At 41.3% G+C, this 27,041-nt stretch overlaps 1 protein-coding gene across 5 annotated transcripts in view; it reads left to right on the top strand.

Annotated features, from left to right (window-relative positions):
* Nucleotides 1-27,041, top strand: part of ntrk3 (neurotrophic receptor tyrosine kinase 3) — a 707,738-nt gene that overhangs the window by 600,642 nt on the left and 80,055 nt on the right. For all 5 annotated transcript variants that reach the window (XM_062963028.1, XM_062963030.1, XM_062963029.1 and 2 more), the window contains exon 13: nucleotides 21,622-21,752. In XM_062963028.1, the coding sequence (XP_062819098.1) occupies nucleotides 21,622-21,752 (131 nt within the window). The remainder of the gene's footprint in view (nucleotides 1-21,621; nucleotides 21,753-27,041) is intronic.

Below are 27,041 nucleotides of genomic sequence, written 5' to 3'. Positions count from 1 at the left end.
AATGCGGGGTTTTATTTAGACTGTCAGCAAGCATTTCACAAGTCTTCACATTAGAAATTAATGGGCAGGAAAAAAGAATTCAGAGCAGGCTTTGAAAATAAACATATGAAGAGGTATTGGAGAAGAATCCAAATGTGGGATGTTGATGACAATGGCTCATTGACCGAAGATTTGATGGATGGGTGGAGGTCAGAGGCATGAGCTCTCCTGAGCCCTTTAAAGACCCACCATCATTCATAATCTCTAGTCAGGATTTTCCCTGAGTAGAAAATATCCTCACTTATCCAAGCTAAATGGGCTGGGAGAACCTTGGATAAGCGAATATCTTGGATAATAAGGAGAGATTAAGGAAAAGCCTATTAAACATCAAATTACCATATATACTCGAGTATAAATTGATCCAAATATAAGCCGAGGCACCCAATTTTACCACAAAAATCTATTGTCTATTTGTTTAGTATCCTCCATCTAGATGCACGAAACAAAAGATGCCATTTTCGGACATTTCCTTTGTTTAGAGTCGTTAGCTGCTCTTGGTTCCCATGTCTTTATTTACTGTTCTGATTTTTGAGTTTTTTTTAATACTGGCAGCCAGATTTTGTTCATTTTCATGGTTTCTTCCTTTCTGTTGAAGTTGTCCACATGCTTGTGGATTTCAATGGCTTCTCTGTGAAGTCTGACATGATAGTTGTTGGAATGGTCCAGCATTTCTGTGTTCTCAAATAATATCCTGTGTCCAGGTTGGTTCATCAAGTGCCCCCAGGATGTCCCCAGGCAGGAAGCCAGGAGATGAAGCTATTCAATGCTAATTGAGGTGATTAACTACAACATTCACACTGGCCTCCAACTGACAAAGAGTTCTTCTCACACCCTGGACTTTCCACACACATATATAAACCTTCCTTGCTTACTTTCTCCATACCTCACAACCTCTGAGGATGCCTGCCATAGATGTGGGCGAAACGTCAGGAGAGAATACTTCTGGAACATGGCCATACATCCCGGAAAGCTTCATGGTTCGCTTTTCGCACCCTCGTTGTTTAGTGTTTAATAAACACTAAAATAATAGTATAAATCATGAAATAACATTATAAATCCCTCTTTCTACTTCCTTCCTAAGGAGAAGCCGAAGGAAGGAAGGAAGGAAGGAAGGCAGGCAGGCAGGCAGGCAGGCAGGCAGGCAGGAAGGAAGGAAGGAAGGAGAAGTTGAAGGAAGGAAGGAAGGAAGGAAGAAAGGAGAAGAGGAAGGAAGGAAGGAAGGAAGGAAGGAAGGAAGGAAGGAAGGAAGGAAGGAAGGAAGGAAGGAAGGAAGGAAGGAAGGAAGGAAGGAGAAGAGGAAGGAAGGAAGGAAGGAAGGAAGGAAGGAAGGAAGGAAGGAAGGAAGGAAGGAAGGAGAAGAGGAAGGAATGAAGGAAGGAAGGAAGGAAGGAAGGGAGGAAAAGTTGAAGGAAGGAAGGAAGGAGAAGAGGAAGGAAGGAAGGAAGGAAGGAAGGAAGGAAGGAAGGAAGGAAGGAAGGAAGGAAGGAAGGGAGGGAGGAAAAGTTGAAGGAAGGAAGGAAGGAGAAGAGGAAGGAAGGAAGGAAGGAAGGAAGGAAGGAAGGAAGGAAGGAAGGAAGGAAGGAAGGAAGGAAGGAGAAGAGGAAGGAAGGAAGGAAGGAAGGAAGGAAGGAAGGAAGGAAGGAAGGAAGGAAGGAAGGAAGGAAGGAAGGAAGGAGAAGAGGAAGGAATGAAGGAAGGAAGGAAGGAAGGAAGGGAGGAAAAGTTGAAGGAAGGAAGGAAGGAGAAGAGGAAGGAAGGAAGGAAGGAAGGAAGGAAGGAAGGAAGGAAGGAAGGAAGGAAGGGAGGGAGGAAAAGTTGAAGGAAGGAAGGAAGGAGAAGAGGAAGGAAGGAAGGAAGGAAGGAAGGAAGGAAGGAAGGAAGGAAGGAAGGAAGGAAGGAAGGAGAAGAGGAAGGAAGGAAGGAAGGAAGGAAGGAAGGAAGGAAGGAAGGAAGGAAGGAAGGAAGGGAGGAAAAGCTGAAGGAAGGAAGGAAGGAGAAGAGGAAGGAAGGAAGGAAGGAGAAGAGGAAGGAAGGAAGGAAGGAAGGAAGGAAGGAAGGAAGGAAGGAAGGAAGGAAGGAAGGAAGGAAGGAAGGAAGGAGAAGTTGAAGGAAGGAAGGAAGGAAGGGAGGAAAAGTTGAAGAAAGGAAGGAAGGAGAAGAGGAAGGAAGGGAGGAAGGAAGGGAGGAAGGAAGGAAGGAAGGAAGAAAGGAAAGAAGGAAGGAAGGAAGGAAGGAAGGAGAAGTTGAAGGAAGGAAGGAAGGAGAAGATGAAGGGAGAGAAAAGGAGGCTGAAGCAGCTTTATTTTCGCCTCACAAGACATGCACATGCTTGAGAGGCGAGGAGGGGACAAAGACGCTACTTGCCAGTTGTTGGGAATCATCCTGGACTGCTCAAGTCTAAATGTAGTTAGATAGATGATAGAGTTAGATTGAGGAAATCCTTTCCCTGTTTCCAAAGCATGCCTTTACTGTGTTTCACTCTATCCTGTTTACGTCACATCCCTTACTTTGAAGTTAGTAGAAATGTGAATCTCCAGGGACACTAACTTCTCATTGGTCAGAATGTCTTTTATGGCCCCAATAAACTGGACCATGAGGTTGGAACCATTTTGGTTCTCTCTTTCTCCCTTTGTTCTTCTAGCTAACAACATTTCCTGCCATCTCTCCTGGCAAGATGTAACTATTTAGATGTTTGTTATTTTTCTTTTCTTATGTTTCCTTAGAAACCAGTCTAGAGTAGACTAGACAGCTCCCAAGCCTTTCTATCTACAATAGAGTTCCTTTTACCTGAATAAATACTTTTTTTGAACTTTTACTGAGACTCTGCAGTCCATTGTAATCCTAAATGGTCAAAGGCTACTCTTTGCTCACCCCGTGTAAGTAACTGTTGCATTTGAAAGCTTTTGCTTTTGCTACTCTGCTGTTTTTGGTGGAATCTCCCCCAGAGAGGGTTGATTTGAGTCTAACCGCTCAGAGATTACCACAACACCAGTGTGATTGTAAACAACACAAATATGGTGTCCCTACTTTGCAGATTTTCACTTTTCGTGGGTGGTCCTGGAATGTAACCCCTGCGATAAGTGAGGGAATACTGTATTCACCTTCTAATCTAGTTGACTTGGAATAGGCAGAAGACTCCATTTTATTCTTTGCTTCAAGCAACAAAACATTTGCAGAAGGTCTGGAGCAGGGGTCCACAAACTTTTTAAGTGGAGGGCCGATTCACAGTCCCTCAGACTCTTGGGGGGCCGGACTAGGATGAAATAGTCCCAAATTAGGAATGTTGTTGTGTGCCTTCAAGTCATTTCAGACTTAGGTCAACCCTAAGTCTAAAGTTTAGGACAGGGGCCAGGTAAGTGACCTTGGAGGGCCTTAGTTTGGGGACCCCTGATCTAGGTGATCTCATAAGACCATAGGTAAGCAAAGAGACCTCCAAAAACCATCTAGATGGTCTCATAAGACCATACGTAAGGAAAGGGACCTTCAAAGACCATCTAGATGATCTCATAAGGCCATCAGAAGACCATAGATAAGGAAAGAGACCCTCAAAGACCATCTAGATGATCTCATAAGGCCATCAGAGGACCATAGATAAGGAAAGAGACCCTCAAAGACCATCTAGATCAGGGGTCCCCAAACTAAGGCCCGTGGGCCGGGTGCGGCCCCCCAAGGTCATTTACCTGGCCCCCGTCCTCAGTTTTAGACTTAAGCTCGCCCAAAGTCTGAAATGACTTGAAGGCACACAACAACAACCCTAATTAACTTGACTATCTCATTGGCCAGAATCAGGCCCACACCTCCCATTGAAATCCTGATTGGTTTATGTTGGTTAAAATTGTTCTTATTTTTAAATATTGTATTGTTCTTTCATTGTTGTTGTTTTTTTGCACTACAATTTGTTCGTATTTTTTTTCAAATGATAATTCAGCCCCTCAGCAGTCTGAAGGATTGTGGACTGGCTCTCTGCTTAAAAAGTTTGAGGACCCCTGATCTAGATGATCTCATAAGGCCATCAGAGGACCATAGATAAAGAAAGGGACCCTCAAAGGCCATCTAGATGATCTCATAAGGCCATCAGAAGACCATAGATAAGGAAAGGGACCCTCAAAAACCATCTAGATAATCTCATAAGGCCATCAGAGGACCATAAATAAAGAAAGGGACCCTCAAAGGCCATCTAGATGATCTCATAAGGCCATCAGAAGACCATAGATAAGGAAAGGGACTTTCAAAAACCATCTAGATGGTTTCATAAGACCATAGGTAAGGAAAGGGACCCTCAAAGGCCATCTAGATGATCTCATAAGGCCATCAGAAGACCATAGATAAGGAAAGGGACCCTCAAAGACCATCTAGATGGTTTCATAAGACCATAGAGAAGGAAAGGGGCCCCCCAAAGGCCATCTAGACAATCTCATAAAGCCATAGATAAAGAAGGGAACACTCAAAGGCCATCTAGAAGGTCTCATAGGACCATAGGTAAGGAAAGTGACCTCCAAAAGCCATCTAGATAGTCTCATAAGACTGTAGCTAAGCAAAGAGACCTTCAAAGGCCATCTAGATGATCTCATAAGACCATAGGGAAGCAAAAATACCTCTAAAGACCAGGTAGACTTAGGTCAACCCTAAGTCTAAAGTTTAGGACAGGGGCCAGGTAAATGACCTTGGAGGGCCGCATCCGGTCCACAGGCTTTAGTTTGGGGACCCCTGGTCTGGAAGATCAGAAGCTTCTCATTCTGATCCTTGCAAGTACTAAAGTCCTTTCAGGAAGAAACAGCGATCAATGCTAATTTATGGGGAGCAGCTGCTATCCTCATCTGATCAGCTCATTCCTTTGTAATATTGCTCCTTTTTCTGACTTTCCTGCTGCAATTTCCAGCCTAATAGCTGTCGCAGAAGCAGCCAAACCACTGTAATATTAGATCCCAGCGTTGAAGGGGCTGCAGGAGTTTTCTCACGTCGACTTGGCCTTTTGGGGCTTCCTTCTGTCAGAGAAGTTGGAAAGATGAAAGGCAGAAGGGTGTATGGATGACACAAATGGGCTGAAACCTGAGCAGAGATGGAGAGAGAGGACTAGAAAACCCCAGGCGGGGCATTAGAAAATCGTAATTCTGAAACAACACCTTGTCAAGCAGCATTCGAGCTATAAATAGTGGGAAGAGGGTGTTTTGGGACTGAAATGAGATGGAGAACCGAGAGAGAAGCGGAACATGAAAATTAGCTAAATTAGAAAGAAATGTTGCAATAAAAAACATACTGTATACACTCAAGTATAAGCCTAGTTTTTCAGCCCTTTTTTTAAGACTGAAAAAGCGCCCTCGGCTTATACTCGGGTGAGGGTCCTGGCTGGCTTATATTTGGGTCAGCTTATACTCGAGAATATATGGCACATTTATTATCTTTCTCTATTATTATTGGTATTATTACATTTATTATTTTTCTCTATTATTGTTGCTACTACAGTAGAATCTCACTTATCCAACACTTGCTTATCCAACGTTCTGAATTATCCAATGCATTTTTGTAGTCAATGTTTTCAATATATTGTGATATTTTGGTGCTAAATTCATAAATGACTGAGGATGGTGCAATATCGCTGCTTTGCAGCGTTTTAATTTTTGTATACTTTTTATCATGTTTTTATCATGTTTTAATTGTTTTGTTTTTATAGTATATTTGTTGCTGGCCCTCATGGCAGAATGTAAGCCGCTCTGAGTCCCCTCGGGGAGAAGGGCGGGGTATAAATGCATGTAATAATAATAATAATAATAAATACAGTAATTACTACATAGCATTACTGCGTATTGAACTACTTTTTCTGCCAAATTTGTTGTCTAACATGATGTTTTGGTGCTTCATTTGTAAAATCATAACCTAATTTGATGTTTAATAGGCTTTTCCTTAATGCCTCCTGATTATCCAACATATTCACTTATCCAACATTCTGCTGGCCCATTTATGTTGGATAAGTGAGACTCTACTGTATTACATTTATTTTACTCTATTTTTATTATTATTAATAATACATTTATTATTTCACTCTCTTATCATTATTATTACTGCATTTATTATTTTACTCTATTTATTATTACATGTATTATTTTCCTGTATTTATTATTATTATTATTATTACATGTATTATTTTACTCTATTATTATTAAAAGGATACATAAGCACATTTACATGGAAGAAGATGAGAATGATGATTTGATCAGAGTTGGAGAGTCTTATCTTAAATTTGAGCTTGATGTAAATATTCGAAAACGGTTAACCTACTGATGCCTCAATTAATGTAATTTTATAGGTACAGTAGAGTCTCACTTATCCAACATAATCACTTATCCATCCAAATACACTGTATTTATTAATTTAGCACCAAAATATCATGATATATTGAAAACATTGACTACAAAAATGTGTTGGATAATCCAGAACGTTGGATAAGCGAGTGTTGGATAAGTGAGACTCTACTGTATCTATTTTTATTTCTGAAATTTACCACCCTCGGATTATACTGGAGTCAATGTTTTCCCAGTTTTTTTTTTTTTGTGGTAAAATTAGGCGCCTTGGCTTATATTCGGGACGGCTTATACTCGAGTATATACGGTAATACAAGCTGAGAAGTGTCTTTTAGCACCTCTTATTTTCACTTGGCGTGACTCGACTCCCAGCATTGCCGCATTCCTCGGCTTTGGTTACATGAGGGTGACCCAATGTGATTGCAAGAGACGGATAAAGAAAATGACCGAGCAGATAGAAGTTGCTTTTAATGATGGAGAAGGAACGGCAAGGGCTTGGGCTGAGCATTAGCAATCACAGGGAAACCTCTCAGGAACCGCTTTGGACAGGAGAGTGGCCTCTTGTGATGCATTTGACACCGCTTCCTGCTCTCAGCCTGGCCAAGCCGTGCAAAAGATCAACTTTTTCTCAGGGTATTTTTGGCACTTCTATGTCTGACAGAAACCAGAACTTGAGAAGCGAGTCCTTAAAAATAAAACAAACATTCAAAAACGTAATTAGCCAACACACTTAAACATTTTCCCTTTTCTCCTTTCAAAAACAACTTGAATTCCATTGTGGTCTCAAGCAGAGATTTGACTCCACTTTTTCAGGCTGCCATGCTTAATTTCACTTCTATATTTTCCTATTAAACATTATTAGTTATACGTGCATACAGTTGCCTGCTAGACTATTTGTTTGACCATGTTTCTTCCTCTTTCACATATGGTATTACAGTAGAGTCTCACTTATCCAAGCTAAACGGGCCGGCAGAATAAGCGAATATCTTGGATAATAAGGGGGGATTAAGGAAAAGCCTATTAAACATCAAATTAAACAACAAAACATCATGTTTTACAACAAATTGGATAAGCGAATATCTTGGATAATAAGGAGGGATTAAGGTAAAGCCTATTAAACATCAAATTAAGTTATGATTTTACAAATTAAACAACAAAACATCATGTTTTACAACAAATTGGATAAGCGAATATCTTGGATAATAAGGAGGGATTAAGGAAAAGCCTTTTAAACATCAAATTAAACAACAAAACATCATGTTTTACAACAAATTGGATAAGCGAATATCTTGGATAATAAGGAGGGATTAAGGTAAAGCCTATTAAACATCAAATTAAGTTATGATTTTACAAATTAAACAACAAAAGATCATGTTTTACAACAAATTGGATAAGCGAATATCTTGGATAATAAGGAGGGATTAAGGAAAAGCCTATTAAACATCAAATTAAACAACAAAACATCATGTTTTACAACAAATTGGATAAGCGAATATCTTGGATAATAAGGAGGGATTAAGTAAAAACCTATTAAACATCAAATTAGGTTATGATTTTACAAATTAAACAACAAAACATGTTTTACAACAAATTGGATAAGTGAATATCTTGGATAATAAGGAGGGATTAAGGAAAAGCCTATTAAACATCAAATTAGGTTATTATTTTACAAATTAAGCATCAAAACATGTTATACAAGAAATCTGACAGAAAAGTAGTTCAATACGCAGTAATGCTATGTAGTAATTACTGTATTTACGAATTTAGCACCAAAATATCACGATATATTGAAAACATTGTCTACAAAAATGTGTTGGATAATCCAGAACGTTGGATAAGCGAGTGTTGGATAAGTGAGACTCTACTTTATTTATGAATTTAGCACCAAAATATCACGATATATTGAAAACACTGACTACAAAAAATGGCTTGGATTATCCAGAAACTTGGATAAGCGACGCTGGGATAAGTGAGACTCTACTGTATTTTCAAGGTAGTATGTTATCTTGCGTAGTTTACTATATCATAAATACTGTATATACTCGAGTATAAGCCGACCCGAATATAAGCCGAGGCACTTAATTTTACCACAAAAAAACTGGGAAAACATTGACTCCAGTATAAGCCGAGGGTGGTAAATTTCAGAAATAAAAATAGATACCAATAAAATTACATTAATTGAGGCATCAGTAAGTTAAATGTTTTTGAATATTTACATAAAGCTCAAATTAAAGATAAGACTGTCCAACTCTGATCAAATCATTATTCTCATCTTCTTCAATGTAAATGTGCTTATGTATCCTTTTAATAATAATAGAGTAAAATAATACATGTAATAATAAATAGAGTAAAATAATAAATGCAATAATAATAATAATAATAAGATCAGAGTGAAATAATAAATGTATTGATAATAATAATAAAATAGAGTAAAATAAATGTAATAGTAGCAACAGTAATAGAGAAAAATAATACATGTAATAATACCAATAATAATAGAGAAAAATAATAAATGTACCATATTTACTCGACTATAAGCTGAGGCACCTAATTTTACCACAGAAAAAACTGGGAAAACATTGAGTCCAGTATAAGCCGAGATACCATTGAAGTTACACTAATTGAGGCATCAGTATTATTTACAGTATTTATATTCCGCCCTTCTTTCTCACCCCGAAGGGGACTCAGGGCGGATTACAATGAACACATATATGGCAAACATTCAATGCCAACAGACAAATAACATACATTAGACAGACTCAGAGGCATTTTTAACATTTTTCCAGCTTCACGATTCCGGCCACAGGGGGAGCTGTTGCTTCACTGTCCAGAAGTGGCTGTACTTCCTCATTCCTTTCCTCGTGTTTTGCTGACAGTTTTATGGTGTTGTAAATTAGTTAAATTAGCCTCCCGCACAAAGCGTACCTAAATTTCCCTACTTGACAGATGCAACTGTCTTTCGGGGCTGCATAGGTCAACAGCAAGCCGGGGCTATTAATGGTTGGAGGCTTAACCCGACCCGAGCTTCGAACTCATGACCTCTCGATCAGTAGTGATTTATAGCAGCTGGTTACTAGCCAGCTGCGCCACAGCCCGGCCCCAGTAGTTTAAATGTTTTTGGCAGCATTGGATTGGAGCCGGAACAGGAAAAGGAACTGGCTGGAGGACATCAACAAAGCTTCCCTTCGTCCCCTTTCTCCTCATCTTTCTAAATATTCGTGTCTTTCTTTGCCCCTTCCTTTGTCACTAGGATCTGGATCTTGTCCAGCGAAGATGCAGAAAAGTTCACATCAGCCGTATTTATGGTTTTACAGTTGAAGAAAGCACAAGGATTTATGGGTGCCACCCAGGGAAAGTTCGGCTTTTTTGAGTCCTCTTGGTTCTCATGGGAAGGTTAAGCCCATTGGGAAATGTGAGGTTTACAAGGGTCTTCTCTTGTTTGGTGGATGCCAATCTATATATATAAAAGAGTGATGGCATCACGGCGACCCATAAAACAACAAAACTACAGGCCCCCCAACCTCGAAATTTGACAACACAACCCATCATCCACGCCTCTAGGTAGAAAAGAAAAATAAAGTCCTAATTAGAGAGAGAGGAATAATTGCTTTTATCCAATTGCTGCCAGTTAGAAGGCTAAGCTCCTCCAACTTGGTCTCCTAGCAACCCAAAAATAATAATAAAAAACACTAAAAAAATAATACAATAAAATACCATAACAACAGAAAATAACTAAAAATAATACAAGAAAATAATAAAATATAATAAATAAAATATAACTTACAATAAAATTAATAAAAAATGCAAATAACGTCAAATAAAAATTACACAACAATTTTTAACCAATACCACCACCACTTTGCCACAGCAACGCGTGGCCGGGCACAGCTAGTGCCTAATATACTTTCCGTTGTCTACCTCAGAGTCTGCCTTGTTTTGCTCGTCCCACGGTGCCAAAATGCTTTAGCTCCAGCGTTCTGAGCAAATATATTTTTGGCCACACATGAGCTTCTAGAGTGATAAATCCAAAGACTTTAAACCACTGTGATTTTCTATGGCTGCATTCCATGGGAATGCAATCTAAGCAAGTCTATTTCTGATAGGTGACTTTCTGGCAGATATATTTACAGTCAGAGAACCATATGCAATTTCCTTCCCAGCAGCCCAGCTCAGGTTTTAATATTTCTCCACTTTCCAACCCACCCAGGGAAGGAACTAAAACTCACGATAGGAAATCAAAAGGAGAATAGCTGTGCAGAGAAGGTAGCAGAACAAGAAGCAGCAGTCCTCCCATGAAGACACTGACTGAGTAGAAACATCTTCCCACCACCAATTACCGTATATACTCAAGTATAAGCCAACCCGAATATAAGCCAAGGCACCTAATTTTACCACAAAAAACTGGGGTAACTTATTGACCTGAGTATAAGCCGAGGGTGGGAAATGAGGCAGCTACTTGTAAATTTCAAAATAAAAATAGATGTGAATAAAATTACATTAATCAAGGCATCTGTAAATATATATATATATATATATATATATATATATATATATATATAAAAAAGGGTAATGAAATTTCGGTCTAGGACAAAACAACAAAACTACACATCCCAGAAACACTAAACTTGGCAGCACAACCTTTCATCCATGCCTCTATGTTCATACAACAAAAAGAAAACAAAAATAAAGTCCTAATTAGAGGGAGAGGAATAATTGTTTTTATCCAATTGCTGCCAGGTAGAAGGCTAAGCTCCGCCCACTTGGTCTCCTAGCAACCTACTCAGCCCACCCAGCCTCTCAATAATAATAATAATAATAATAATAATAATAATAATAATAATAATAATACAATCATAAGGTTAGCAGATACCCCTAAGGATCATCCAGTTCAACTTCCTTATATCATGCAGGAGGACACAATCCAACCACTCCTGACAGATGGCCATCCAGCCTCAACAAGTTCTCACCAACACCACCAGACAACGCCACAGCAACGAGCGGCTGGGCTAAGCTAGTCTATATATATAAAAGGGTAATGAAATTTCGGCCTAGGCCAAAACAACAAAACTACACATCCCAGAAACACTAAACTTGGCAACACAACCCCTCATCCATGCCTCTACGTTCATACAACAAAAAGAAAAGAAAAATAAAGTCCTAATTAGAGGGAGAGGAATAATTGCTTTCATCAAATTGCTGCCAATTAGAAGGCTAAGCTCCACCCACTTGGTCTCCTAGCAACCCACTCACCCCAGGGGACTGCCAATAAAATACAGATTATCTGATTTCCCATACCACCATACTTTGCCACAGCAACATGTGGCCGGGCACAGCTAGTAATGTATATATATGGATATAGATATACAAATACATGGATCGATATATATATACAGTAGAGTCTCACTTATCCAAGCTAAATGAGCTGGCAGAAGCTTGGATAAGCGAATATCTTGGATAATAAGGAGGGATTAAGGAAAAGCCTATTAAACATCAAATTAGGTTATGATTTTACAAATTAAGCACCAAAACGTCATGTCATACAACAAATTTGACAGAAAAAAGTAGTTCAATACTGTATGAATTTAACACCAAAATATCACGATATATTGAAAACATTGACTACAAAAATGGCTTGGATAATCCAGAGGTTTGGATAAGCGAGGCTCGGATAAGTGAGACTCTATTGTACTTCTACAGTGTAGATGCACTCTAACAATAGTTGAAAAGATGGCCACATTTGAAATGCTCCTTCTTTCTCATTACACATTTCCAGTGTCACAATGGATACTAACATCAATATACCGGCACCACCGCCACTGTATCTTCAAAATGTTTTAGGAAGTACAGGTATTATGAACTGAATTGGGGTTTTAATTTAAGCGTCAGATTTTCAGGAGAGAGTCAAACCTGCGCCTTTTCAAATTTCAAGGCTTTCCATCTGGTTTCTTGGATTGAAAACCTCATCAAAAGAGAATGTTTAGTCTGAGCATTCGCGGCATAGATTTCTCTTCAAACCTGTGTGATCCTCCTGCTTTTTTCAACCAAAGTATTTCATGTCACTCATTAGAGCAACGGGGCTGCCAGTGCCTGCACTGCTAATAACTTTCAGTCATCTGTACTGTTCTGCAATGCATTCGGCTCCGGTTAGTTATGTATCTTAATTACACTACTTGCCTCACAGGTTTGTGAATTTTGCATTTGGTGTTAATAGTTGCGAGGTGCTCCTTCCACACTAAATGTATTCTTACAATTGCTTCAAGAGGAGATTAGGGAATCATTTTGAATAATGCATAAATAAGAATACTTCTGTATCTTTCTGTGGACAAGTTGTGAACAGGAAGATTGGGGGAAAGGGGCGAAGAAGCAACCAAAAAGAGAAGAGGAATTATCCCCTGTTTTGCTTGATGCACTTGCCTTTTATCATCTATATATATAAAAGAGTGATGGCATCACGGCGACCCACAAAACAACAAAACTACAGGCCCCCCAACTTCGAAATTTGACATCACAACCCATCATCCACGCCTCTAGGTTGATACAACAAAAAGAAAAGAAAAATAAAGTCCTAATTTGAGAGAGAGGAATAATTGCTTTTATCCCATTGCTGCCAGTTAGAAGGCTCAGCTCCTCCAACTTGGTCTCCTAGCAACCCAATAAAAATAATAAAAAACACTAAAAATTAATACAATAAAATACTATAATAACAGAAAATAACTAAAAATAATACAAGAAAATAATAAAATATAATAAATAAAAATTTAACTTACAATAAAATTAATTAAAAAAATGCAAATAACATCAAATAAAAATTACACAACAATTTTTAAGCAGTACCACCACCACTTTGCCACAGCAACGCGTGGTCGGGCACAGCTAGTTATAAATAAACTATGGTAAGTATGGGCAAGGTGCACGAAAAAGGACACCTCTGCCAAGAAGAATTGCACATCGACTTGTGAGACCAATGTGCTGTAGGAAAGCACATGAAAGAAGGGTGCCTTTTATAAGGAGTTGGGAGGCTGAGGAAAAGGAAGCTATTCTAAGAGGACAATTTGGGAAGATTAACAAAAAGCACATTTGGCAGAAGAGGTCAAAAAAGCTCTCAAGGCTAAGCGGTGTGTTTAGCAGTGACCTTTCTTGATGTTCATGTGGGCGGACTGTAGCTCATTTCAACTTAGAGATTGTGGCAGAGAGTGGTGGAAATGTTAAGAAGTCAAACTCTCACGTGGCCACTAAAGGGTGTAGGGATTTTTGGTATGTTTTGCTTCTCTACCCAATGCTTTAGGACAGGGGTTCCCAACCTGTGGTCCATGGACCACCATAAGTCCCCAGGAACTACAATATGGTCCGTGGCCTCACCGTTACTACATCAACTGGTCTGGCAAAACCCTCTTCTAGTGCCGAGGCAACAGGGATGCCGGGAGGAGAGAGGCTGACTCCCCATGAAGGCAGAAGCGACAACAAGCCTCCTGACTGCTGCTTCTCCTCCTCCCCCCATTCCCTGTGGGGCCTGGAATTGGGCGCTTTGGTGTCTTCGTTTTGAGGCCTGTTCCTGGGGTTCTTTGTGGTGCTGATTCAGAAAATGGCACTGGATAGACCACATCAAGCTCTAAATTATTAAATAATGACTTTTGGCCCAATGCTACCGGCCTTGTTGCAACGGTCACACAGTGTTTTACTGTTTTAATTGGAAATGATATTGGTTTTTAAGTGTGTTTTTACAATTGTTGGAAAATTGCATTGGATAGACCACATTGGTCAGCTCTGGATAATATACAGTAGAGTCTCACTTATCCAAGCTAAACAGGCCGGCAGAAGCTTGGATAAGCGAATAACTTGGATAATAAGGAGGGATTAAGGAAAAGCCTATTAAACATCAAATTAGATTATGATTTTACAAATAAAGCACCAAAACTTCATGTTATACAACAAATTTGACAGAAAAAGTAGTTCAATACGCAGTAATGTTATGTTGTAATTACTGTATTTACGAATTTAGCACCAAAATATCATGATATATTGAAAACATTGACTACAAAAATGGCTTGGATTATCCAGAGGCTTGGATAAGCGAGGCTTGGATTAGTGAGACTCTACTGTATGGTTTTATGTGGGCGAACGGATGGTGACTCCTGGATGGCATATGTTATTTACCAGAAACTAGAGCTGATGTGGTCTAGCCAAGGGAATTTTCTGAATCAGCACCCCAAATAACCAAACTGAATCTAGTAAAAATTAAAGGTTTCCCCTGACATTAAGTCCAGTTATGTCTGACTCTGGGAGTTGGTGCTCATCTCCATTTCAAAGCTGAAGAGCCAGCGTTGTCCGTAGACACCTCCAAGGTCATGTGGCCATAGGCATGACTGCATGACTGAATTTAAAGGTGACCAAAAACTGATTTGTAACCCTTTTGGTACTAATGTTTGAGAGCGGTCCCTGATCAAAGTAGTCGCTGGTTATTTGAGACTCTCCTGAGGCTCAAATGGGCAAAGAGAGCCATTTGCCACCACCCCACAAGTCTCCTAGAGGGATTTGGTGGGCATTTTATATATTCTATGGGGCTGCAGTGGTGGATCCACTGTGATAAAGTTGGGCAAAGTTGAATTTGTCAGAGTAATAGCAGCGCAGCAGTAGTTGGATGGAATCAGTGGAACACAGAACGAAGTGACACCCAGAAATGTTAGTAAAACTATATACAAGTTTGTTGTATGTCTTTCGGGCTGTGTGGCCATGTTCCAGAAGTATTCTCTCCTGACGTTTCGCCCACATCTATGGCAGGCATCCTCAGAGGTTGTGAGGTATAGAAAAACTAAACAAGGACTGTTTATATATATCTGTGGCAAGTCCAGGGTGAGGGAAAAAGCTCTTGTCAGTCAGAAGCCAGATTAAATATTCCAGTTAATCACCCTAATTTGCATTGAATGGCTACATCTAGCTACTTTCTGCCTCCAGGCTGCAGTGTTACCCCACATTATGGACCAGAAGTCCCTGGACATCATGTGGAGTTCTGGCCCAATTCGGGTTTTCTGGCTAGTGTAGACAAGTTTTGTTTTTTTTACTTAACCTGTTGGTTTATAATATCACAATGAACTTATGACTGCCAGGTGCGATTGTGGGACTCTGCAGTTATCTGGTGATGGTGGTGGTTATGATGATTTCAATGACTGCCTTAAAATCCATTTGCACTCAAGCAACTCCGTCTAGGGGAGATGATAGAGTAGGGCGGGATCTTTGTCCTCCCTACTAAAAGGTAAAGGTTTCCCCTGACATTAAGTCCAGTCGTGACCGACTCTGGGGGTTGGTGCTCATCTCCATTTCTAAGCCAAAGAGCCGGCATTGTCCGTAGACACCTCCAAGGTCATGTGGCCATAGGCATGACTGCATGGAGCGCCCTTACCTTCCCGCCGGAGCGGTACCTATTGATCTACTCACATTTGCATGTTTTCAAACTGCTAGGTTGGCAGGAGCTGGGGCTAACAGCAGGCGCTCATTCTGCTCCCGGGATTTGAACCTGGGACCTTTTGGTCGGCAAGTTCAGCAGCTCAGCGCTTTAACACACTGCGCCACCAGGAGCCCTTGTCCTCCCTACTAGGCTCAGGCAAAATGAACTTGCTGCAGCTTCTCCCAGCTTATTCCTTATTAACAACTTTTGCTACCTTGACCACATTCTGGTGTTGCTTGGCCACATATGCCCCAGTTTTCATCTGTGAAAGAGGCAAGGGAGAAAACATTCAACTCAGCTGGCTGCCATTGAAGGCACAGCACACCGAACTGTGCCCTTATTTTTTATGACATTTGCAAGATTCAATTTTACTTTATTAGCATTTTAATAAAGAACATAGTAGATTACCTGTGGTGAATGAATAATAGAGCAAATTAAATCTATGCCAATGGCAGAGGTAGAAGGTGCTTTTATATATAGCCAGCCTTCATTTTTTCCTCCCATTGGTTGGCACTGCCTCGCACTCATCCAGGCCTGGACCCATGCCATGCCTCCAACCAGGCTGTACCCAGGCCTCACAGTCTCAGATTTTTCATTACTAAGAAGTTTACATTAATCCCAGCTGTTTCTCTGACGACACCATTCCGCAGGAACAGAATGGCGAGTTTCTTTACAAATTTCAAGTTCTCCATTCCATCCCCTTGGGTTCTATGAACCTGTGCAATATTCTGTAAGGTGCTGCCCTATGTTTAATAATATATTTCAAACAAAGAAACAGCTTAAGGAGACTTGCAGATGTCCAAGCTCTACTTTGCTTTCTTTCTCCCTTCCTCTTCTTCATCATAAGCACAGATTTTATCAAAGAAACCCAATTGTATTTTCTGCACCAATGGAGAACAGACTGCTCTGATTCTTCATAGAATCATAGAATAGTAGAGTTGGAAGAGACCTCATGGGCCATCCAGTCCAACCCCCTGCCAAGAAGCAGGAAATCGCATTCAAAGCACCCCCGACAGATGTCCATCCAGCCTCTGCTTAAAAGCCTCCAAAGAAGGAGCCTCCACCACAGTCCGGGGGAGAAGGTTCCACTGCCGAACAGCCCTTCTCACAGTGAGGAAGTTCTTCCTGATGTTCAGGTGGAATCTCCTTTCCTGTAGTTTGAAGCCATTTTTCCATTGCGTCCTAGTCTGCAGGGCAGCAGAAAACAAGCTCCCTCCCTCCTCCCTATGACTTCCCTTCACGTATTTGTACATGGCTATCATGTCTCCTCTCAGCCTTCTCTTCTGCAGGCTAAACATGCCCAGCTCTTTAAGCCGCTCCTCATAGGGCTTGTTCTCCAGACCTTTGATCATTTTAGTCGCCCTCCTCTGGACGCTTTCCAGCTTGTCAACATCTCCCTTCAACTGCGGTGCCCAGAATTGGACACAGTGTGATTCCAGGTGTGGTCTGACCAAGGCAGAATAGAGGGGAGCAGGACTTCCCTGGATCTAGACGCTATTCCCCTATTGATGCAGGACAGAATCCCGTTGGCTTTTTTAGCAGCCGCATCACATTGTAGGCTCATGTTTAACTTGTTGTCCACGAGGACTCCAAGGTCTTTTTCGCACACACTGCTGTCAAGCCAGGCCTCGTCCCCCATTCTGTATCTTTGATTTCCATTTTTTCTGCCAAAGTGAAGTATCTTGCATTTGTCCCTGTTGAACTTCATTTTGTTAGTTTCGGCCCATCTCTCTAGTCTGTCAAGATCGTTTTGAATTCTGCTCCTGTCTTCTGGAGTGTTGGCTCTCCCTCCCAGTTTGGTGTCATCTGCAAACTTGATGATCGTGCCTTCTGACCCTTCGTCTAAGTCGTTAATAAAGATGTTGAACAGAACCGGGCCCAGGACGGAGCCCTGCTTGTGGCACTCCACTCGTCACTTCTTTCCATGATGAGCACCAATTTGCTTAGCCAATTACAGATCCACCTAACCGTAGTTTTGTCTAGCCCACATTTAACTAGTTTCCTTGCCAGAAGGTCGTGGGGGACTTTGTCGAAGGCCTTACTGAAATCCAGGTACGCTACATCCATGGCATTCCCTGTATCAACCCAACTCTTAACTATCAAAAAAAGAGATCAGATTAGTCTGGCAGAGACTAAAGACTGGACCAAAGTTGGGGAATCTTTGGCTTTCCAGATGTTTGGATCTCCCATAAGCTTTGAACAACTCTGGTCAGCAGATTTCCTGCAGCTAGTGGTTTAACCCGCTGCACTGCCGCAGCCTCCTAAGGAAACTTGTTCTTGCACGCTTGCAAGAACTAGTTTGCTGCCAGTTGTACAAGCGGATAATAAAATTCTGCTAGGTTACTGTTTTCCTCCGCTAATATTCTCCTGGAATTAGGCCAATGGACAGTATCCTTGATAACAATCGATCAGGTGTAAGGAAATCAATAGCCTAGCCACCTTCCGTGGGTAGAGGTAGCCTTGTAAATTGCAATGCTCTGAAAGGCGATAGGACATAGTTGCTAAGAAATACTTGGCACTGCCTCATTCTCAGAGCAACAACATCATAAACCGCAGTGAATGTGCAAAAACAGGACACAGCAAATGTGCCGAAACACGACAAAACAGGACAATTTATTTAATTAAATAAAACTAATTATAACATTTTATCTATATCTATATCTATATAATAAAAGTGAATGTTTGTATGTATGTTTGTATGTATGTGTGTATGTATGTATGTATGTATGTGAGTATGTGCCAGCTTTCTGATTGACCACCACTATCCCAGGCCGCTGAGACCACCATGAATGACGGATCTGGACCAAACTTGGCACACTTAATCCTCATGATGCGCTTTACGCCCTGGTGCCATTTGTGGGACAATGAACCATGGATGATGGGATTTGTAGTACTTTCAATGGCTACGGCTCCCACAAGCCACTGCGACGCCCACCAGTGATGGAACTGGACCTAACTTGGCACACAGAACCCCCATGAATCCCTTTCCGTCCTGGGGCAGATTGGGGGAGGATGGACCAAGTAAATTCACTCACTTCTTGCTCTGGGAGTTGTAGTTCACCCTTATATAGTCAGCACTGAACCCAGCCGACTTCGGATCTGGACCAAACTTGCCACACTGCCTCATCATGCCCAACTGAGCATACAGGCACGGTTTTGGGGTGATTGATCTTTGGCTCTGGGAGTTGTAGTTCACCCTTATACAGACAGCACTGAACCCAGCCGACTTCGGATCTGGAAGAAACTCGGCACACAGCCCTATCATGCCGAACTGTGCATACAGGCAGGGTTTTGGGGTGATTGTCCTTTGGCTCTGGGAGTTGTAGTTCACCCTTATACAGACAGCACTGAACCCAGCCGACTTCGGATCTGGAACAAACTCGGCACACAGCCCTATCATGCCGAACTGTGCATACAGGCATGGTTTTGGGGTGATTGATCTTTGGCTTTGGGAGTTGTAGTTCACCCTTATACAGACAGCACTGAACCCAGCCGACTTCGGATCTGGAAGAAACTCGGCACACAGCCCTATCATGCCGAACTGTGCATACAGGCAGGGTTTTGGGGTGATTGACCTTTGGCTCTGGGAGTAGTAGTTCACCCTTATACAGACAGCACTGAACCCAGCCGACTTCGGATCTGGAACAAACTCGGCACACAGCCCTATCATGCCGAACTGTGCATACAGGCAGGGTTTTGGGGTGATTGACCTTTGGCTCTGGGAGTAGTAGTTCACCCTTATACAGACAGCACTGAACCCAGCTGATGACAGATCTGGACCAAACTTAAGTGATATTTCCTCACATCCCCAAACAACTCAATGCCATCTACTGATAACCCGGACACCGCCGGGTCCCCAAGCTAGTCTATATCCATAATAAAAGTGAAAACCTATATGTGTGTATGTGGCGCAGGTGTCCACTCACATAGACAGCCTCCGGCCTCCATAAACAGGCTATACTTCCCAGGCCTAAGAATCTAGCAAGTCACCTCTTTGCACTGACATTGCGGTTACAGGGAGCTCCATGAACATGTATCCCAGTCCCTGCCAATGTCCTTCCCAAACACTACGGCCCACCACCCAAGGAATGCTTTCATTTGGGGACCATTTCATTCTAGATTTTGCTTTTTCTTCCCCCACAGGCAAGCATCCCAGGGTTCTCCATTGCTCTGGAATTTGCATGGCCCCGCCCACTGCCCTTCCCTTTCAAATCTCTCTGCATAACAGACAGAGAAGAATTGAGCTGCAACTAAACTTACTGGAGGACTTTGGGGATTAACTGCACGGTGGAAGTTGTAGTTCACCCTGCATCAAGTCAGAGCACTGTCACTCCTACTGGGGCATATAGAGTTGTAGTTCACCTGCACCCAGAATGCACTATGAACCCAAACAAGGATGGGTCTGGGCCAAACTTGCCATGCAGACCCGATATGCCCAGATTTGACTTCTGGTGGGTTTGGAGGGGAATTGGCCTGGAAGTTTCGGAATAGTGGGTACTGGGATTTATAGTTCACCTCCAGGAACTCTCTGCCCCAGACTGTGGTGGAGGCTCCTTCTTTGGAGGCTTTTAAGCAGAGGCTGGATGGCCATCTGTCGGGGGTGCTTTGAATGCGATTTCCTGCTTCTTGGCAGGAGGTTGGACTGGATGGCCCATGAGGTCTCTTCTAACTCTACTATTCTATGATTCTATGAATCTATGATTCTACGAATTAGCACTTCAATAATGACTATCTTTTTAATCTTTCCTTTTAAGGATGGTTTTGTGTCTCTTTATGAAAACTTTTACTCCCCCCCCCCACCTTACCCACCCCCCTGAGTTTTTTCTCTATGTTGCTGGTACTTTTTTCCCTCATTGAGGCAAAAAACTACCACCAACAGGCTTCAGCCTACTCACTCTAACAGACGTGACACATACAATCCCCATGACCTACTATACATCCTGGCCCTGTTTGGAGTGGGATGGACCATGGATGATAGACTTTCATATGGGAGTTGTAGTTCACCTGCCCCCACTGACCCCAGCTGACATTAGATCGAGACTACACTTGAAGCACAGGCAAACATTGCCTTTCTCAAATGACCCGGGCACCGCCGGGTCCCCAAGCTACTCTATATATATAAATGAGTGATGGCATCACGGCAACCAACAAAATAACAAAACTACAGGCCCCCCAAGCTCGAAATTTTACAACACAACCCATCATCCATGCCTCTAGGTTGATACAACAAAAAGAAAAGAAAAATATAGTCCTAATTAGAGGAAAAGGAATTATTGTTTTTATCCAATTGCTGCCAGTTAGAGGACTAATCTCTGCCCACTTGGTCTCCTAGCAACCAACTCAGCCCAGGGGACAGGCAGACTTAGGCCTCACTTAGGCCTCTTCCACATATTATCTAATTTTGCATTGGATTATATGGCAGTGTAGACTCAAGGCCCTTCCACACAGCTATATAACCCATTTATAATCTTATATTATCTGCTTTGAACTGTATTATCTGGACTCCACACTGCCATATAATCCACTTCAGTGTGCATTTTATACAGCTGTGAAGAAGGGGCCTCATATAATCCAGTTCTAAGCAGATAATATAAGATGATAAATATAATATGTAATAATTACTGTGATATAATAATACAGAACAATATAATCTCTAAAATCAGGACAGTAAATAAAGAGCAACACTCTGAAAGCATAAGCCACAGCAACGCGTGGCAGGGCAAAGCTAGTATAATATAAAATGTAATGACGGCCTATTAACTGGGGAAAAGGAGAAATTGTTTACTAGTTTGTTTTTGCCTTCCTGATCCCCGCTCCCTCCTGCCCCGTTTCTGCCTGCAGATGTGCAACATATCAAGAGGAGAGATATCATTCTGAAGAGAGAACTTGGTGAAGGTGCTTTCGGGAAGGTCTTCCTAGCAGAGTGCTACAACCTCAGCCCCACCAAGGACAAGATGCTCGTGGCTGTGAAGGTAAAAATCCCAGTGATGCCCAAGCTGAACTACAGAGCTGTGATAGGTCTGATCACATCTATGGCTGATTTTGGAAGCAGGCCATGGAAGTTGGTCTATTTGGATAGATAGGGCATCTTGCCCCTCCAGTCCCAGTGAGAATTAGTTAGAACATACATTAGAATCATCCACAACTATGGGATTCTGTGCCCAATCTCCTAACACAGATTGGCAGTTTCTGTTGTTCCTAGCATGTTACACTGCTTACAATGTGATCTTTTGAGAATTTCGGAGATAGTACGTGTGCTGGTACAGCTGTACCAGAAATTTCAACTTTATTTTCTTGCTGCAAATGTTTGCAATCATAGGACAGGCCACCTGTCAATCACCATTAAGTTTGGTTCTGCCCCTTGTTCAGGGCTCTGGGAGGGAAGGAGCCATTTTTAAGTTAGTCTCATTTAGGAAGCTCAGCTATAGGACGTAGACCAGCTCGTCCCGTAAAAAGCTTCATATTTCAAGAACACCAGGGATAAAGACCGTCCGGGGATACAGAACATCCGAGAAATCAGAGACAGGAATTCCAGGGGAAAAGTCCCAAAAGCTCTGGCTGAGAGCTCGCAGCCTCTCAGCCTCACAGCTCCTGAGGGAAACAGCCCCAAGTTTCTGAAGACTCAAAGAGAGAACCCCAGTTGAAACATCTGCAAGCTTTGGCTGGTAGGTCCACTTGATACCCAGACGCATTTGGAGTCGGCAGTGGGTCCCAGATCAGCTAGGCCCAGATAATAGGCAGCCTGGGAGAGGTTATAAGAGGGTCTTCACCGTTATTCAAAGCCAATCGCCTGTCCCTTGGAGACAAGACTCCTTGAAGATTTCTTATTTGTTTATCAATAAAGAGTTTGGTATTTCATTAAAGACTCAAAGGCCATCTTTTCAAGGAAATCCTCAACAACCTTTCTTTAGGCACCCTGGCTTCCCGCTGGGCATAAAGCGTACGTCCTATATAATAGACAATCAGTTACAGGCCCAGCGCCTGACAGAACAGTATGGTCTCATAGCTACATGAGACACACATGTCTCCTGGTGCAGGATCTCAGCCTACTACTTGTATGGCACAACAGCAACATCATGAAGATGTTATATGACTAGAAGGAACTGAGAGCTGGAGGTGAAGATGGATGCCTTGCCATCTTCCCAGTGAATTTTCATTCATCTAAATATGTCTGGTTATATTATTCTCTGGAGAAGACAATTAAAATAAAATTACCATATATACTCGAGTATAAGCCGACCCGAATATATGCCGAGGCACCTAATTTTACCACAAAAAACTGGGATAACTTATTGACTCGAGTATAAGCCGAGGGTGGGAAATGCAGCAGCTACGGACAAATTTCAAAATAAAAATAGATACCAATAAAATTTCATTAATCGAGGCATCAGTAGGTTAAATGTTTTTGAATATTTACCATATTTCAAAGAAAAACAACAAACCAGCTCTATAAGTGGAAAAGTAGGGGCAACAAAAACAATATGGTATCAATAATAATAATAATAATAATAATAATAATAATAATAATAATAGGGACTCAGGAACGCTTCCAACATAGTAACAGGCAAACATTCAATGCTTATATAAACAACGCAGAGCTAGATATAGATCTATAAGTATAGATACTAATTTCATATATGCATTTCCCCCTGAAACGTTTGCAAATCCCCCCTCTCTCTATATGTGTGTGTGTGCATTTCCCCTACAATATTTGTAAGCCATATATATATATATATATATATATATATATATATATATATTCATATCTATCTAGACATTTATTTATTTATTTACAGCATTTATATTCCACCCTTCTCACCCCGAAGGGGACTCAGGGCGGATCACATTACACATATAGGCAAACATTCAATGCCTTTTTAACATAGAACAAAGACAAACAAACATAGGCTCCGAGCGGGGCTCGAACTCATGACCTCCTGGTCAGAGTGATTCATTGCAGTTAATTGCAGCAGCTGGCTTGCTCTCCCGCCTGCGCCACAGCCCGGGCCTGTCTATGTATATTTGTGTGTTCATTTCCCCCCTGTAATATTTGCAAGCCCTATATATAGGTAGGTAAGAATATATTCATATCTATCCAGACATCTCTCTTTATATAGATAATTACATCGTTATAGAACTTGCAGAGGCTTGCAAACATATGAGGGTAAATTCATATATAAAAATAATGTATATGTATGGCTACAGATACACAAGTACATGGATCTATATTTATACAGGATTTGCAAAGACCTGCAAACATATGAGGGGAAATTCATATATAAAATTAATGTATATAGATAGATACAAATATAAAGGTACAGAGAGATTGCAAAAGCTTGCAAGGGCTTAATGCCTATATATCTGTAGGAGAGTTTAACAAATATTTCAGGGGGAAATGCTTTCATAAGATGAATGAATATATATTTTTCTTCTTCCTGACTTGCAAGGGTGTCTTTCTCTTTTCAAAACATTCCCTTGATTAAGAGCGAGGGAGGCTTTGCAAAAGAAAACACACTGATAAGGGAGGAGAAGAGAGAAATAGATCACATATTGCAAGCAACAGCTTGCAGGCTCCGTTGCCAGCCTTGACCTTGACCCGATTATAAGCCGGGGAGGCTTTTTCAGCTCATGAAAAGGGCTGAAAAACTCAGCTTATCTTCGAATATATACGGTACTTGGTGCCTTGAATGGATGTGGAATAAAGGGATGACAGAGATTCTTAGCTTGCCTGGTGTATAGTTGTTGTTGTTGTTGATGATGATGTTTTTGAAGAGTTTCCCAACTATGAAACACGGTTCTTCCATAGTTCACTTCATACTCCAGTTGACTTGATATGACTGTATTTTTTTTCATAGCCTAACTCAATAGAGCCAAATTTCTGAAAATATATGCGATAAGATTTGATTTGAAATTGTTCTTTCTACATTCTTGAAACTTGCTTGAGTTTCAGGATGGATTCACATCCCATACATCAGTGGAAGAGGTGCCTAATCTTTCTTATTCTTTGTCAATGTAATCAAATCATAATGGCAGAAAATATTTTTGTATTATTACTTTCGGTTGAATTACTATCCTGCATTTCAGTCCAAAGGGATCTTTGAGGAAAAGTACATAATATCCCAAATGTAATCAAACTTCTTTAACGCTGAAGGCAATGCCTGTTTATTCTTGTATTATTTTACTTGAAGCATTTATATATTGCCTTATCTAGATTTCAGGGTGGTGTGCTATCAATTATCTCTTTACTGAATTTACAGCCAGCTCTTCATATCCATGGATTAAAAATATTCAAGGGAAGAAAATCCCAAAAGCAAATCCTGAGCATTGATATGTAGGAACCACCTGCCATAGTATTTCACAGATCCTCGTGCTTTTTGAGTGGATTGTTGTATGTTTTCAGGGCTGTATGACCATGTTCCTGAAGTATTCTCTTCTGACGTTTCGCCCACATCTATGGTGGGCATCCTCAGAGGTGCCTCACAACCAATGAGGATGCCTGTGTGACACCTCAGGCAGCGTGAGCACTGGGAGTCAGACACGAAGGCCAATAAACAATCTAATATCTTTATTAAGGAAATAAAGGAGGCAATAAAAAATAAGCAGAGTATATAGTCCAGCAGTAGACCTTTCAGGAAAGGTCAAATATAGTCCAGTAATATATATGCAGATATCCAGTATTAGAGTTCAAAGTTTTAAATCCATTAACCGAAACACACTCAAACCTGTAGGCTGTTTGAGTGGGGAATTAAGGCAAGAACTGTCCAGAGTTCCAGGGCTCAATCCGAGGCTAGGATGCAAGCAAGGCAAGGTTAGTCGTGGTAAAGCTGAATCGCTGTCCAGGCTTGACAGGAAAACAAGAGGCAGCCGGTCTCCTCGAGAGTAGCACGCTGCAGAACTAGAGTCGATGTGAATCCCTCAACTGACACGTTGAACACCGCAAGATCTATTTGGTGCCCAGAACTTTTATGGGACTTTGCTCTCCTCCTCAGCCAGGTGTCCGAGCTCTTTCCCAAGGGAAAATGACCCAAGACAACAACTTTGCCAGATGCAGTCCCCCCTGAAAACTCTCAAGGGAACCAGCCTAATTAACGCTGGCTTTTTCTGCTAAACGAGCGCTCCTTCTCAAAATCTGTTTTTCTGCGCGCGAAGCCTCCCAAGATAATCGACGGTCAAAACTAACATTCTCTGAAGAACCAGGCTGAGAGCCAAGGCCCTTTCTTGTGAACTGTGGGCTAGAATTGTCCACAGTGGGCACCTGGAAAGGGACGGAATCAGGCGGAAATGGCGGAAACCCCATCTCTTCTTCGGTCTGCTCCATAATAGCGACGGGGTCATGACTCGGGGGTCTCTGAGACACTACAGCCTGCCATAGATGTGGGTGAAACATCAGGAGAGAATACTTCTGGAACATGGCTATACAGACCAGAAAACATACAACAACCCTGCGATCCCGGTCATGAAAGCTTTTGACAATACTCCTTTGAGTCGTTTGCCATTTTAAAGAAAGGATGCCATTTTCCTATACCATTGTATTTGATGGGAATTGAGCATTTGGTATCCATGGGGATCCTGGAAGCAAATCCCAGTCGACACTAAGGGCTCACTAATAAAAAAAGATGCAATTTGTTTTTGGTAGGAAAATTACAAAGAGGGAATTGTGTGGTGCAGAGTTTGCACTAGGACTCCATTAGAACATGTGGTCCTTCAGCCTTGGAGAAGTTAATGCAAATCTGCTTTGAAGAAATCTTCCCAAGAACACCTTGATAGTGTTGTCCATAAGTCAGAACTAATTTCAAAGCAAACAACAGAACAACAACGTTATAAAACAGCCACACATGAAATGTCATTTAGGAATTTTCTATAATCATGGGAGCCCGGATATTGGAAAAACAAAACAGTAGACAGATTCTTCACAATATAATATTTGCAGCAAACATAGTAAAAGTTAAGGTTTTTCCCTGACATTAAGTCCGGTTGAGTCTGACTCTTGGGGTTGGTGCTCATCTCCATTTCTAAGCCGAAGAGCCAGCGTTGTCCGTAGACACCTCCAAGGTCATGTGGCCACTAGCATGACTGCATAATAATAATAATAATAATAATAATAATAATAATAATAATAATAATAGCAACAACAACAACAACAACAACAACAACTTTATTTTTATACCCCGCCCCATCTCCCCGAAGGGACTCAGGGCGGCTTACATGGGGCTTTGCCCGATAAAACAATCAAATATCAATAACACAGCAATAAAACAATT

This window comes from Anolis carolinensis, unplaced genomic scaffold, assembly GCF_035594765.1.
Source record: "Anolis carolinensis isolate JA03-04 unplaced genomic scaffold, rAnoCar3.1.pri scaffold_11, whole genome shotgun sequence".
Classification (NCBI taxonomy): Eukaryota; Metazoa; Chordata; class Lepidosauria; order Squamata; family Dactyloidae; genus Anolis; species Anolis carolinensis.
The sequence above is the reverse complement of the archived record's forward strand: the minus strand, read 5'-3'. Positions and strand labels throughout refer to the sequence as shown.